Source organism: Anabrus simplex, chromosome 7, assembly GCF_040414725.1.
Source record: "Anabrus simplex isolate iqAnaSimp1 chromosome 7, ASM4041472v1, whole genome shotgun sequence".
Lineage (NCBI taxonomy): Eukaryota > Metazoa > Arthropoda > Insecta > Orthoptera > Tettigoniidae > Anabrus > Anabrus simplex.
In genome coordinates this window covers 199,375,616-199,392,355 of record NC_090271.1, presented here as the reverse complement: position 1 = coordinate 199,392,355, position 16,740 = coordinate 199,375,616, and the positions used below count along the sequence as shown (strand labels likewise).

The 16,740-nt window shown below is 36.6% G+C and overlaps 1 protein-coding gene across 2 annotated transcripts in view; it reads left to right on the top strand.

Annotated features, from left to right (window-relative positions):
* LOC136877464 (beta-lactamase-like protein 2 homolog) overlaps positions 1 to 16,740 on the top strand; it is a 48,496-nt gene that overhangs the window by 14,724 nt on the left and 17,032 nt on the right. For both annotated transcript variants that reach the window (XM_067151522.2, XM_067151523.1), the window contains 3 exons: positions 1,284 to 1,447; positions 7,572 to 7,695; positions 7,807 to 8,005. In XM_067151522.2, the coding sequence (XP_067007623.1) occupies positions 1,284 to 1,447; positions 7,572 to 7,695; positions 7,807 to 8,005 (487 nt within the window). The remainder of the gene's footprint in view (positions 1 to 1,283; positions 1,448 to 7,571; positions 7,696 to 7,806; positions 8,006 to 16,740) is intronic.

The following is a 16,740-nucleotide window of genomic DNA, read 5'->3' as shown; positions in this document are numbered from 1 at the left end:
ATAGCTAGCCATACACGGAAAGGAATTGTGACAGGCAAGGCCTCTCTTGACGCGTACCAACAGGCTAGGAGTGCTCGTTAGTGAGCGAGGCTAGTTAGAGGTGTTATCAGTCACAGGCAAAAGCTGTTGTCAGCACCTCAACGGAAATACTTTGCCTCGCAGATCAAGCTTCTTGTAAGGAAAGCATCAATTGGGTAAAGGCACTGCTGGAGAAATTTATTGAAATGTCTGAACTGCAATTCCTGTTGTAAATTTCAAATCTTCGAAAGACCGCCCGGAAGCCAAAATTCTCAGTGTTGTAGTCACACGTTCCTTAGGTGGTATGCTTTGTCACATTACAGTATCCTCTTTCTTCAGCTTAGAAGGTACAATACCTACAATAAATATGCTATCAACAAATCATTATGTATATGTGTTATAAATCAAACATTTAACTTAATAACAAGAAAAATACATACATGCTTACCTAACAGCATATCATAATCGCTCTGGTCCATTCGCAAATAATTCTTGTAATCATCCGGTTCATTTTCTCTCAGGTGTTGTATGAGGCGCATGTGACTTAAAGCTGCCTCACTCTCTTATCCATTTTCATCCATTTTGATCAATTTTTTTTTTTTTTTTTCATGGTTTAACATTTAAACCTAGGAATTTCATTTTTGTCCGTATTGAACTGAGAAAGGATGATAGGAAAACTTAAAACGGTCCACCTTTGTATTGAAAAGGTGGACCGTTTTAAGTTTTCCTATGGTTTAACATACAGCAAAATGCACATTCCAACAAACGCAACAGCAAAATTTTCATTTTCTCTGGACACTGTCTGCTTTGACGTCCATCGGACAGTTTTAAGTACAGCAGATCCGATCGGCAAAGAGGAGTTTAAAAGGCCAGTGGATGAGGCTTGGCCTGCCGAGAAGTCACGGATCATTCAATTAACAGGAGGGTCTGGACTGTTGACAGATCATGTTGTACAACACGACAGGCTTGGTATCACAGTTGATAGCAGAGCAGCAGGCCTGGTCTCTGAAGGTCACGCCCTGACAGGATCTGACTCCAAAGGCGAGGCCTGCTAAAAAATATTTCCATGTATGGCCAGCTAATGTTTCAGCAAGCCATGGTCTACATCCCTGTCAGAAACTATTATTAACAGTTCTTGCTGAGGATATGAAGCTCAGTTCTCCACAAAATATGATTTTGTGCTATTTAAATGATAAAATCCCAAATCATGAAAATGTGTTGCAAGTCATGAAAATTTTAAACCAAATGGTATATTATTTTTACAGAAGAGTTCTGCTGGACACTGGAGATCCTAATGTTCCTCAGTATATTACAAACTTGCATGATGTGTTGAAGAAAGAAGGAGTGAATTTGGAACATATTATAATTACACACTGGCATCATGATCATATAGGAGGAGTTAAAGATGTTATGGACAGCGTGAAAAATGGTAATTCACATCTGACTTCAAATGAGAAAAAAAATCATATTTCTGTCATTCTCCATGTCTATGATTTGAGTAACAATTTTGTTATTTGTTTATTGGATAATACAATCTCACTAAATTTACAAAAGGAGTATTTTTATTGCGCCATCTATTCAATATAATTAATTCCATAGGTGGAGTAATAAAAATACTCCTTTTCTAAACTTAGTGAGATAGCTGTTTTCAATATGGAACAAAGATGAGAGTTATGGTTTGTAATGGATAATACAAATCAAACTCGCTTTAGATTGAGCTGAGCTGTAATGCATGAAGATTTGCTAATAGTATTCTAAGTTTGATTTCCAAATATTTGTTGATGGATGTACTCTATGTGAAAGTTTTCTTGGGTGTTTGGCTCCCTAGTTCTCATTTGGTAGATTTCAGTCAGCTTCTTGATGTGTGAAAGTTGTGAGGTGGACTTCAGACAATGGTAAAAGGGGTGAAAAGTCATGTTGTAAGTTTCACAAAAAGGAGAAATCCTCTGTTTTAATTATTCTGTTGATAGGATGACTGTAAATCATATTGATCCTTGTAGGTACCTAGGTGTTAATATAAGGAAAGATCCTCATTGGAGTAATCACATAAAGGGGATTTTAAATGAAGGGTACATATCTCTGCCCATGGTTATGAGGGTATTTAGGGATTTTAGTAAGCATGTAAAGGAGGGTGAAATAAGTCTCTGGTAAGACCTCAACTAGAGTTCGGTTCCAGTGTATGGGACCCTCACCAGGATTACTTAATTCGAGTACTGGGAAAAACCCAAAGAAAAGCAGATTGATTTGTTCTGGGTGATTTTCAACAAAAGAGCAGCGTCAACAAGAATAATTAAAGAACCACCTAATCGATACTTTATTTTTTGCGTTGGGCAAAATTAAATCAACATTATCAGTCACAGAACATGTTTCGACCACTTAGTGGTCATCATCAGCTGTATAAGGAAACTTAGATGAAAAATATTGGACAATAAGCACAATCGTTAATCTTTAGGTTATGGAAAAAATATTTGCTGTTTTGATTGTTTGACTGGTAAAAGTTCTTTGGTATCTTCTTAGTTAAAAATGGCGGTCATCTGGTTAGGGCAGCTTGCCTCACGTTATATATCAAATCTTAGAAAGATGTTTAATCTGCGCTGCCTTGGGGATCTGTCTTTGTGTACAGCCTAGTGTAGTAGCGATGTGACACTGTTTGATTGTTCGTGCAATCCATAGGAGAAAAGGGAAGTGGAGTTGCGTCGTCATCTAGTACGTCACGCGAGGGAGGAGGGAGACTTAGCTGTGCTTCCGCGACGTCGTGCTTGATTATTTCACTTGTTCGTCTTACTTTTCTGTCAATCCATTCCATATATTTACTGATGTGCTCGTATAAGAGGTTTCTTTGCTCATTCATTTCATTTCTGGAATTTTAGCTAACATATACCTCGATTATTTGGTACACACTCAGATAGTAGGCCACATTGAAGGACTGGATCTATGGCTGCGATATGTTGATGATACCTGTTCCATAATAAATGGAGAACTCAATAACAGTCTAAATATCCTAAATATTTTAAATGGTTTAGACCCTAACATTAAATTTACAGCTGAAGAAGAAGAAGAAGAAGGTATACTCAATTTTCTAGATATTCAAACTATTCGGAAAAATAACAATTTCCAGTTTAAAATTTACAGAAAACCTACTTTTACACTGACCACAATAAAAAGCGATTCTTTACATCCCATTTCACAAAAGAAATCTGCTTACTATATTTTCGTCAACAGGGCCTTTGAAATACCGCTAACAGAAACTGACAGGAACAAGAAACTGTCTGTCATTCGTCAACAAGCCCTACATAATGGTTTCAGTCTGAAATTCATCAACAAAATCATCTCTAAATGCAAATATCAACAACAAATTAAACTTAAGCAGCAGTCAGAAAAGACTAAGAGGTACGTCAAATTCACCTTTAATAACCCGAGGATTTATGAAATCACGAATTTGTTTAAGAAATACAACACCAAAGTAGCTTTTTCAACCAAAAACAATACAAAACATAGATGCTTTAATCACAATAGAGCCAATAAACATCAAGATAACGAATTCCAAGAATCTGGCATTTATAATTTGAAATGTACTCAGTGTAAAAAACATATGTGGGACAGTCAGGAAGGAACTTCAAAATTAGATATCAGGAACACATCAATGCAGAGAAGTACAGAAGATTCTCTGCTATGGGAGCTCATATGAAAGAAACGAATCACAAATTCACTAATATCAAACAGGACCTTCAAATCATAAGTAAAATCAATAAAGGGACGCTAATGAACAACCTAGAAAACATCTACATTCTTCTTGATAAATTAGAGAACGGGGAATGGAATCTTAATGAAATGAATGAGCAAAAAAAATCTCTTATACGAGCACATCAGTAAATATATGGAATGGATTGACAGAAGACAAGTAAGACGAACAAATGAAATAATCAAGCACGACGTCACGGAAGCACAGCTAAGTCTCCCTCCTCCCTCATGATGTGATGTACTAGATGACGACGCAACTCTACTTTCCTTTTCTCCTATGGATTGCACGAACAATCAAACAGTGTCACATCGCTACTACACTACTGTAGGTTGTGCACAAAGACAGATCCCCAAGGCAGCGCAGATTAAACATCTTTCTAAGATATGATATATAACGTGAGGCAAGCTGCCCTAACCAGATGACCGCCATTTTTAACTAAAAAGATACCAAAGAACTTTTACCAGTCAAACAATCAACACAGCAAATATTTTTTCCATAACCTAAAAATTAACGATTGTGCTTATTGTCCAATATTTTTCATCTAAGTTTCCTTATACAGCTGATAATGACACTAAGTGGTTGAAACATGTTCTGTGACTGATAATGTTTATTTAATTTTGCCCAACGCAAAAAATAAAGTATCGATTAGGTGGTTCTTTAATTATTCTTGTTGATTATACTCATGGATACGGTCATGAAGTGAACTACTTGCAAAAGAGTAGCGTAACGAAAATGTTGCAAAGTTTAAGCTGGGAAGACTTGGGAGAAAGGAGCTGAGCTGTTCAGCTAAGTGGTATGTTTCGAGCTGTCAGTGGTGAGATGGCATGGAATGTCATTAGAAAATGAATAAGTTTGAGTGGTGTTTTTTAAAGTAGGAAAGATCACAATATTATGAAGATAAAGTTGGAATTCAAGAGGACAAATTGGGGCAAATATTTATGTATAGGAAGAGGAGTTAGGGATTGGAATAGTTTACTAAGGAAGTTGTTCAATACATTTCCAGATTCTTTGCGATTATTTAAGAAAAGACTAGGTAAACAACCGATAGGGAATCTGCCACCTGGGCAACTGGCCTAAATGCAAATCAGTGATAGATGGTTGGTCGGTCGGTCATTGTATCACTCATTCAATAATGATTGATCTCTCTCCAGTTGGTGGTTATCCGTGACTGGGAGAGAGGATTGTTTATTCATTCATCCATGCATGAATACAATTCAGTCATGCAATAATTCATTCATTCATTCATCCATTCATACAGTCATTCAGTTCATCCATAATGTCTATTGTAAGTCGATGGTAACTCTGTTCAGAATTGTGATATAAATAAATACTTGCACTAATACAAAATAAGAGTAAGATACATATTGTCCTAGACTGTATTACTGTTAATGTCTATGACAAAAGTAAATTAAATTTTAAAACTACAATTTAGAGATTGGGTCTAAATAGTGATAGGGTTAACTGTAATGTTTCATGAAGTAATATTTAAACATATTGTAATGAGGAAAATCATGCATGAAGAACAATTTGGATTACAATAAATTATTACTCTCTCACCAGTTCCAGCTGATCCGGAACGAGGGGATGCAAGTATTCTATTATATTTCCAAGAAAGAAGTAGCTGACAAGTGTGAAAATTGCTGCACCATTGGTTTAGTATCTCATGCCTGCAAAATTTTAATGCTTATTATTTACAGAAAAATGGAAAGACAAGTTGAAACTGAGTTGGAAGAAGATCAGTTTGGCTTCAGAAGAAAGGTAGGAGCATATGAAGCAATCATGACTTTACATCTGATCGTAGAGGATCTAACAAGAAGGACAAGCCTATGTACATGCCTTTTGTAGATCTGGAAAAGGCATTCAGTATTGTTGATTGGACAAAACTATTTGAGATTCTGAAGGTGATCGGGATCAGATACTTAGAAAGAAGAATTATCTACATTCTTATAAAAATCAGTCTGCAGTGATAAGGATAATAAAGGCTTTGAAAAAGAAGCAGCAATACAGAAAGGAGTGAGGCAAGGCTGCAATTTGTCCCCCTACCCCCCTCGTTTTCAATTTTTATATAGAACAGGTGGTAAAGGAAATCAAAGAGAAATTTGGAAAATTAATTACTACTCAAGGAGAGGAAATTTGGCAATATTATTATTTTATCTGAGTCTGCAAAAGGTCTGAAGAAATTGCTGAGTGGTATGGACAGAGTCTTGGAGAAGGAGTCAAAGTCAAAGCAAAGTCATCTCCCTACAGGCCATGAAGGCCCTTGGAGCGGTGGAAGGTAAAGGCTTCCACTATCCGGAACCTCGGCACTTGATGGGGTAGAGTGGTTAGCTCTACGCCCGGCCGCCTTTGCCCCCAGGAATTACCCTGGTACTCATTTTTGGTGTAGGCTGAGTGAACCACAGGGCCATATGCACCTCCGGAAGTGGAAATCCTATTTCTTAAATTTTACGACTTCCTGACGGGGATTCGAACCCACGTCCTTCCGGGCGAACCGAGCACGCCTTTACCGCCTCGGCCAGGCAGCCCCTCTTGGAGAAGGAGTATAAGATGAAAATAATTAGATCCAAAACAAAACTAATGGAGTCCAGTTTAATGAGGTCAGCTGATGATGGAAATGTTGTAAAGGAAGTAGATGAATATTGTTACTTGGGTAGGAAAATAACTAACAACGGCAGAAGTAAGAAGGACATAAAATGCAGACTAGCACAAGCAAGGAAGCCCTTTCTTAAGAAAAGAAATGTGCTCACTTCAAACATTGATGTAGGAATTAGAAAGATGTTTTTGAAGACTTTTGTCTCGAGCATGGCATTGTATGGAAGTGAAACATGGACGATAACTAGCTCAGAAAGAAAGAGAATAGAAGCTTTTGAAGTGTGGTGTTACAAAAGAATGCTGAAGGTGAGATGGGTAGATCAAATCACGAATGAAGAGATAATTGAATTGGTGAGAGAAGATCGATTTGGCTAAACTTGACAAAAAGGAGAGATAGAATGATAAGACATATCTCAAGACACTCAGGAATTGTTGGGTTGGTTTCTGAGGGAAGTGTAAGCAGGTAGACTAAGGTATGATTATGACTAGTAGATATTGGATGTAATAGTTACGTAGATATGAAAAGATTAGCACTGGACAGGGTGGCATGGAACGCTGCATTAAACTAGTCTTTGGACTGAAAACTCAAACAAAAACATGTAGGGGATCTGCAAGATTGGCAGGTACTTAAAGGATCAGCTTTGAGACTGGCATGACACAGGCAGTAGAAGTTGACAAAGAGAAAAAGAATAAATGCCATCAATGTATCCGCTACTATCTTAACAAATATCACCTCAAGATCCTTGAAGTCATGGAACATCGTCAGAGCCAAAAGCACAATTACTTCTTTCTCTCTCAACTTTTGCAACAGACTCGGAATCAAGAAAAATTCCCTCACTGCTGTTGCTCTCACATCATTGAAAGGATCAGTCAGAATAGTGAAACATCATTTTCCTCATTTTAATGCACTCGGGATGTTTGGTTTTTTTCCTTTCTTTTTTTATTTTTTTAAATTTTTTATTAATGTATATTTCATTTATTTGATTCATAACTGCTGTAGGATATTAATTTATAAACTTTGGTAGTATTCTGAATCCCTGTGGTCACCTGCAATTTCAAGCAATTAATAAATAATTTTGTAAAAGTTGCATACAGGCTGGAAACAAAATTGGCATCCATTAATGTTGTAGTAATCTGTATATTGTGGATTATCTAATATCTCTAAATATGTATTTTAAAAATGCATACTCTAAATATTACTGATTTGCATAATTTTCAGATTATACACCTGAAGTGTGGAAGTTTAAAGGTTCAAGTGAATGTGACACAGAGTTAGAAGAGTTAGTTCCTTTCTCATTTCTCAAGGATGAACAGGAATTTGCAGTTGAAGGTGCAACTTTGAAGTGAGTGTAAATAAATCTGAATCATTTAATTCTGTGAGTAAATTGTGTATCTTTAAATAAAAAGTTATCCTTTCATTAAAATGATTGAATTCATATTTTATAATGTTGCAGAGTAATACATACACCAGGCCATACATCTGATCACATTATTCTCTGTCTGAAGGAGGAAGATGTAATGTTTAGTGGAGACTGCATTTTAGGAGAAGGCACTGCAGTATTTGAGGATCTTCATGACTATATGTCATCCCTCCAACGTATATTACAACTCAAACCAAAGATCATCTACCCTGGCCATGGGCCAAGTGTAGAGGTTTGTTTTATTATTTATTATTTACATATTTTACGCCCACATTGGAGCACTGAAATCAATACATTTGAGTTAATTTCTTCTTTTTCTTCTCCCAGAACTTTCTCATCCTCTCCGACCTGGAAGCCCTTTGTGTGTCCGATTGTATATTGTTTCTGTTCAACTATTTTTAGTTTGAGACTTATGCTTTTGTTCTTCAAAACCCTCTTCTCTTTTCTGTCTTTGATTTGTTGCCGAGTTAAACCCAATTCTTCCAAATCATCCTGAACTTCTTTGAACCAATTGATTTTATTCTTCCAAAAGTAATCGATTAGTTGTTTCAATATCCTGGTGTCTGGTAATCTTGATATGTGACAGAAAAAAGGAAATTCTTCTTTTACGCATTGTAGATATTATTGATTCACATTCACGACAGACAATGTTGTTAGGCAACAATCTCCACTGTCCATTAACTTGGTGTTTTTTTATTAATAATTGCTCTAAGAATTCTTCTCTCAGTTTTCTGTAATTTGTCTGTTGTAGATTTTACATTTAATTTGAATAAAGTTTCACTAGCATACGTTGCCTCTGGTTTAACTATGGAATTATAGTGTTTCAGCTTAGCATTTATCGAAAGAGATTTTTTTTTTTATAGGTTGGCCAGGTAAGTCTTTGTGCTTGTTTAAATTTAGTTGTTGTGTGTACTATTGCTTCTGTTTCATTTGTGTTCCATGTTATTATTTCCCCAAGATATTTGAATTTTTGAACAATTTTAATCTCTTTATTACTGTTCAGTTGAATAACTGGTAAATCAACTTTAAAAGTTGGCATCATTTCTGATTTTTCAAATGAAATTTGTAGGCTAATCCCATTTTTTTAGCTATAATTTCTAGTTGTTCAATTTGAAATTTAGCCTCTTCTATTGTATTTGCAAGTAATGCTAAATTGTCCGCAAAAGCAAGGCAGTTGAGTTTAATATTTCCACCGATCTTGATAGTTGGTTGGCATTTCTTGTTCCATTCACGCATAACCTTCTCCAACGCAGTTAAATAACAATGGTGAAAGTCCGTCTCCTTGTCAAAGTCCAGTTCTTATAATGAATGATTCTGATAATTCACCTCTAAATTTAACTTTTGCCTTCATATTTTTAAAAGTCATACTAGTGAGGTTAACAAATTTTTGGTGTAAGCCAAATTCTTTAAGACTTTTTAATAATTATTCACGATGAATACTGCCGTATGCTTTTTTAAAATCTACTAACTTGATGACTAGACCCTTACTTTGAACTCTTTGGTGCCTCATTATCCATTTTAAACTAATGATTTGATCTGGACAGCTTCTGCCTGGTCGAAATCCTCCCTGATATTCTCCAAGTTCTTGGTCGAGTTGTTCTTAGATTCTTGCGTATATAATCTTGGATAAAATCTTGTATGTAATATCAAGCAAGGATATCCTCCGATAATTATTTGGATCAGAGCGATCACCTTTCTTATGCAGCGGGTGGATTATCGCTGTATTCCATTCCTCGGGAAGCTTCTCCGTGTTCCAAATATCAATGATGTATTTTTGTAGGTTTTGAATAGTGTGATCATTAGCATTCTTCCATATTTCTGCTACTATTTGATTCTCTCCTGCTGCTTTGTAGTTTTTAAGTGCATTAATTGCTGTTTTCACTTACTTGTAAACTGGTGGTATAATCTTTTGTAATGGAGTTTTATTTTTTGGGCTAAGGTCAATTTCTAAATGTTCCACAGGATCATCACAATTAAGTAACTCTTTAAAGTATTCTGCAAGGATGTTAGCATTATCCTGATTATTGTGTGCCATTTTTCCATTTTTATTTCTTAACATAAGTGTGGGAGGGGTAAATTTAGATTGATATTGCTTGAATGTTTTGTAATAGTCTCTTGTTTTATGCTGATTGAATGTTTCCTGTATAGTGTTAAGCATTTCCTTTTGATAATTTCTTTTAATTGTCCTAATTTCTTTAGCTGTTTGTCTTCTGGCATTAATTAGTTCTTCTCAAGATTTTTCTGTTTTCCTCTGTTGATCATTTAACCATGCCTTGCTTGAATTGCTTTGTCACATTCCCCGTTCCACCACGCATGTTTCTTTCTCCTTTTAATTGGAGCGATTTCTTCAGCTATGGTTTTAAGTTTGTTGATCATCGTCTCTAATTTGTCATTTAAAGGTGTTTGGCGAGATGTAGTGTTTACAGTGCACTATGTCTTCTGGTATGGGCTATATCAAATTTGTTACTTTCATTGACCTGTCTCAGTCTCATCCTTGGCTTTGACAATATGAAAGTGACTGAGGTATGAGTGATGCTAGTAATACCGTTGCTTATGCAGCCAGTCCCTGTTATGAATGGTGTGAAGATATCGCTCATAGGGTTGGCTGGTGCATGCATTTCAGTGGGCTTGGCAAACTGATATGTAATATCAGCGGCTGGCTCGGTGAGGAAAGCAACGGGAAACTACCTCACTCCTCATTTCCCTAGTACGCCTGTTCAGTGACGCCCGGGCTATTTATGACAGCTGTTGGCGGAGCTGCAGAGGATCAAACCAGCCTTCGGGCTGAATACCCAACATACATTGGATCTCTCTAAATATATTTTATTATTTATTAAGTAACTGGGATCATAATTTCTCCTTGCTTTGAGATGATTACGTTTGTGTTTCCTTTTTGGTGTTAACTTGATTTTTATTTTTGAGATATAATGATCCGAGTCAATGTCTACGCCACGGAGGACTCTGACATAAATTCCTTTATGATAATCTTCAACATGATCAATCTGAAACTCTCCCAATTTTACGTTAGGACATTTCCATGTCATAAGTTTATGTGGTCACCTCATGAATCTGGTGGTTTCCAAAACGAGTCCATGATCTGCACAAAGTTCAATTAATCTTTGGCCATTTTTGTTCGTTAATTTATGAGCTGGCCATTTTCCTACAACTGTGTGATACTTCTTTCCTCTGCCTATTTTAGCATTGAAATCTCCAAGTAAGATTTTTATATGCTCATCAGGGATCTTCGATAATTTGTAATCAAGTTCCTCCCAAAAGTTTTCAACTCCTTCTCTATCTTTATTGTTTTTGTCATTTGTTGGTGCATGGACATTTATTAAAGTATAAGTTTTATTTAACTGTTAGAAGTGCCATCCTCGAAGAGTTTGAAGAAAATTCTTCAATTGAGTCTATTATGCTACTATGAACAAGAAAACCTACACCAAATTGAGGGACATTCTTCTTTACTCTTTGTCCTGGAGGTCCTTTGTAGAGACAATAACCTCCTGATTCAATTGTGTCCTGGTCTGTGTTCCTAAGTTCTTGTAATGCCATTATTAAAATCCTATGTTGGTCCATCACATCAGTTAAATGTTTCAACTTGCCCACCTTACTTAGTGAATTAATGTTTAATGTTGCAAAATATGAAAATTTTCCTGATTTGTTGAACTTAAGTCTCTTCTTACATTGTTGGGTTAGTCCACTGTCTGTCAGCTGTCTGTCGATTGTTGGGCTTCCAGGCGCTCCGACTCGCCTAGGTCTTCTACTTGACACCCCACCGATTCCGAGTGGCGTCTTTGTGCAGAGAATAGCTTTATGAACACTGTTGACATTTCAGCTGTGTTACATTCATGGTCTGTGGGAACTTCCTAACATTATAGATTGTAGGAATAGAACAAGAAAGAGCTTAGATTGCTGGAATATACAAATTAATCTGTTGACCATACTGCAGTCTCCTTCTGAGAAACCATAAAATCAGAGTTCCCTGAAATCCCATAATTTATTATTATTATTATTATTATTATTATTATTATTATTATTATTATTATTATTATTATTATTATTATTATTATTATTCAACTAGCAAGGGATCTATGTGTTTGCCAACATGGACTTTAGAGGGGCCACTCAACGCTAGATGCAGTGTGGGAGGTGGTGAATACAGCAGAAAGGGCACAAATGGGCAACCATCATTCCCATAAATTGACACTTCTTGTGACCCTGGATGTGAAGAATGCCTTCAATTCGGCAAGATGGAGCGACATGTTGGTAGCTCTTGAGGAAACTTTCAAGCTACCAGAATATCTTATGCGCATAATGAGAGATTACTTCAAAGATCGCACTCTGTTGTATGATACGGAAGATGGAGAAAAGACAAAACGCCTGACGGCTGGTGCAGTGCAGGGATCGATCCTTGGTCCAGATCTTTGGAACATAATGTATGATGGTTTGTTACGTTTGGAGATGCCAGAGGACACGAAGCTTGTGGGCTACGCTGATGATGTGGCCGCCTTGATAGTAGCTCGTAATGTTGAAATGTCTCAAATCAAACTGAACCAGGTGATGCGGCGCATAAAAGAATGGATGACGTGCCACAGTCTAACATTAGCCAAACACAAAACGGAGATAGTTCTTCTGACGAGGAAAAGGATCGAAACTCTTGTACCAATGACTGTTGGAGAGTTAGTGATTGAAACATCTGCGAGCACAAAATATCTAGGAGTGACACTTGACTCCAAGCTCACATTCTGGAATCATATTCAGAGAGCGACAGACAAGGCAGTAAAATACATGACTGCACTTAGCAGACTAATGGGAAATATTAAAGGTCCGAAATCCAGTAAACGACGTCTTCTCATGTCGACGGTTCAGTCAGTGCTCCTATATGGCTCTGAAATCTTGGCTGAATCCTTGAGATTTGCTTGGTACTGGAGAAGGATAGCTGTCATACAACGGAGAGCGGCTTTACGTATTGCATGTGCATACCGCACAGTTTCCGAACCTGCAATCCTCACGGTGGCAGCAATAGCTCCAATAGACCTACTTGCATTGGGGCGACATGAAATCTAGCATACCCAACGAGAGCTGGGAAAGAAATGTGCAAAGAAGCGTGCCTTCAGTCAACGGATGAGGCGATGGCAACTCAGATGGGAAAGTGACCCTCGAGGCAAATGGACCAAGCGACTGATACCACGCTTGGATATCTGGGTTGAAAGGGCCCGTGGTGAAGTAAATGACTAGCTCACGCTGCTTCTAACAGGGCATGGATATTTCTGGAAATTCCTGCATAAAGTGGGCAGAGCAAGTGACGCAGCATGCATATACTGTGACGACATTGACGACGTATTTCACACCTTTTTTGTATGCGGCCATTGGACGATTCAGAGAAGATGTGTGGAAACTGAACTAGGAGAATTGACAACAGATATTATTTCAGTGATGCTGCGAAACCAGGAATCCTGGGATCGCGTGGCAGTGTACGTGGAGAACGTCCTTCGTCAGAAGAAGAAGAAGAAGGATTTGGAAGCATACGAATGTTTGTAAAGGAGAAATGAAGAAAGAAGAGTCTGAAAGACAAAGCACGATATCACCCTGAAGTAATGCGAGAGCGGTTCCAGGGTGATGACACACATCGTGGGAAAAGGGTATGTGGTTTTTAGTGGGTAAGAATCCCACACACTTGTGGAGTGCGGACCCTTCACAAGTGTCTTTTGAAGATTTTCCACAATCCCTCATAAAAAAAATAAATTATTATTATTATTATTATTATTATTATTATTATTATTATTATTATTATTATTATTATTATTATTATTATTATTATTATAGATTTATTTGGATGAGAGGGGGTAAAAAGAAGCAGTAGGTCAGACACTGGGCAAAGCACACCAGGAAAATGTTGAATCTGGAATATATTTGCTTTTTTTCTTGAGATGGAAATCTTTTCAGAACAACAATAATAACAACGTAACAAATGAGAGAAAATCAATATTTAAGAGGTATAACAACAAATAACAGTTTAGCTCAGATGTTCAGTTAGGGTGACCAGATGCAATCAGATAAAAAAAAAAAAAAAAAAAGGGACAAAACTATTTTAAAAGGAGGACAGTGCTGGAAAGAAAGTGGACACAAAAATCCTCCATTGAGAATTAGACATTGAGAATTGAATTTAGACTTACATATTCTAATTTTCACATACATAAACAAAATTTATCCAATTCCATATTATACAGTAAATTCTTCTTACTTTAAACAATGAAACATTTACATGCCTTGCTGGTACTTTTTTGAAAATTCAGTTGCCTTCAGGAGGGCGAACATTAAGAGGACCTTCACAGATTCCACTTAGAAACTGTTCCTTTTATCATTCCATTGTGCTGAGGTCAATGAAAGTAGTCTTTCTACGTTTGCATTGTGCCCTGATATAGAAAAGAAGAGGATTCTGCAAGATGTAATCTGAACTTCAATCAACTTACGTGAATTGAAATGCTTTGCCCATTTCTGACAACATAACTTATTAAATTTAAAGTCATTACTACTCTCATTCAGGAATTGTTTAAATTACAGAATTGATCAAAAGATTTCACATTATCAATCGGAAAGGATTTAGACTTAGCTTACAAATGATAAAAATCATTGTTATCCGTATTGAAGATACTGAATGTAGGATGTTAAAAGGTTTGTTTTTTTCACCTATTCAATACATATAAGTGGAATCTACAATAAATTCCTAATTTATAAAACTTATATGTATTGAATAGGTGAAAAAAACAAACCTTTTAACATCCTACATTAGCTTACAAATACGGAATACATTTTTCAGCATCACAATAATCAGTATCACTTTTCAGCGACCATTTAAAACAGATTTCCTTCAAATCCTGGTTATTTCCTGTTGCTTGTCACATTGTCAGTTGTTCTCTGCAAAGCAAATATTGAACCTTACTTCACTCAAACAGGAAAAAAAAAAGGAAGCACCAGCTTCTTCATGATGCCTTTTCATCATTATCATCATCATCTACTCTGTAGCATAACAGTTAGCACTATTAGCTGCCGTCCTCGGGGGCCTGGGTTTGATTTTCAGTACTGCCAGAAATTTAAGAATGGCAGAAGGGTTGGTATGTGGTTAAAATGGTACATGCAGCTCACCTCCAATGGAGGCATGCCCAAAAAGAGCTGCACCACCTCAGGATGAGGACACAAGTTTATTATTATTTCAGTATTATCATCATGATGGAGACCACCAGCTGACACTGAGGATAATATTATAAGTAATCAACTTTGTCTTGGTTGATTGATTCTGCAACTGTTTCCTCTCTGTTAAAACACATCCTGGTGCTGATATCAAATGTTATCATGTGCCAGTTGTTGCTATGGTTAAAACGAAGTTAAAAAGATTAAAAAATCCACTGGTATCAACAAGAAAGTAGAGACCCATTTACAGAAGGATGTTGCAATCAAAATTATTGAAGATTTGAACTGTCAGTTACTTCAGAGTAATGAGATGAATTCCCCCAAGATTCATGGCAAGGAACCTAGGAAATATACTAAAAAATGTTGCACAAAGACACCTCACATCTGATTCCATTAATAAGGAAAAGGAATGGATGACTGAAGAAATTCTTTGAATGATGCAAAAGAAGTGAGAGCTTAAGAATATTAGCCAAACTAGTTACAAAACTACTGATAGGGAAATTAAAAAGGCAAAGAAAGACTGATAGAAATTGAAATGCGAATAGATGGAGGCTCTAGAGCAAAAAATCATTGTGGCTTTAATTTTCATAAAAGGAGTAAGGAAGTTGTTGGAATATATTAAATTAAGACTGTACTGAGACTTGTAATTCAGAACACTGATAAAATTCATGAAGAATGGATACATTCAACCTTATCATGGACGAAGGAGAGAGGTTCAATGTTTGGAAAAGGAACATAGAAAAACTTTTTAATGGATGTAGGCATATACTGAAGCGAGTGGCTGTGTGGTTTGGATCAAATAATTACCAGCTTGTATTTAGGGAGATAGTGGGTTCAAACCCCACTGTTGGCAATCCTGAAGATGGTTTTCCATGGTTTCCTATTTTGACCATAGTCGCTTCCCTCTCACACTTAGCCCTTTTCTATCCCATCATTGCCATAAGATCTATCTGTGTCAGTGTAACATAAAGCAAATTGTAAAAAAAAAAAAAAAAAAAATTATGAGGTGGTAGATGAAATAAATTCTGAATTAGCCCTAGTATTCTCAAGGAGGAGGTTGTGGAGGTGATAAAACTTGGCAAAGATGGAAAAGCACCAGGACCCAGTGGAGTCCTAGTGGAACTTTCTGAAGCTGTTGGATTATTAGTATATTTACAACACATAAAATTCATGAAGAATGGTTACATTCAACCTTATTCCTAAGAAACACATTGCCAACAAATGTGGGGAATATAGAACTATAGCCGAATGGGCTACTTGTTAAAAACCTTTCTCAAAATTATTCATAGCCGTATACATCATTGTTGCAAGGAGCAAATGTCTAATACCCAGTTTGGCTTTAGGAGTGCACTTGGTACTTAAGTGACTTTACTTGTGTGCAGGTTTAATTTCTAAGATGTTGAGAAGTAAATTGTCATGTATTTCCTTGCTTCATAGATTATGAGAAGGTCTTTGGCACTGCATAACATTCAAAATTGGTATTCATCCTCAAAGAAACTGGAATTGACGATAAGAATATACGCATTATTAAGAATTTATGCTGAAGTCAAACAGCTGATATGAGGGTCAAAGGAATTCATTCAGCAAAGATTGCCATCTTGTCTGTTCTCCAACAAGGGTGCAATTTGTCTCCTGTACTCTTCAGTTTATATTCAGAGTTTACCTTCAGGGAGCGCTTTAATATTTTTGGAACAGGGAACTCGTGCTATTGGTGACCATCTTAATAATATTAGGTATGCAGATGATACAGTTGTATTTGCTGATACCGTGGAATGT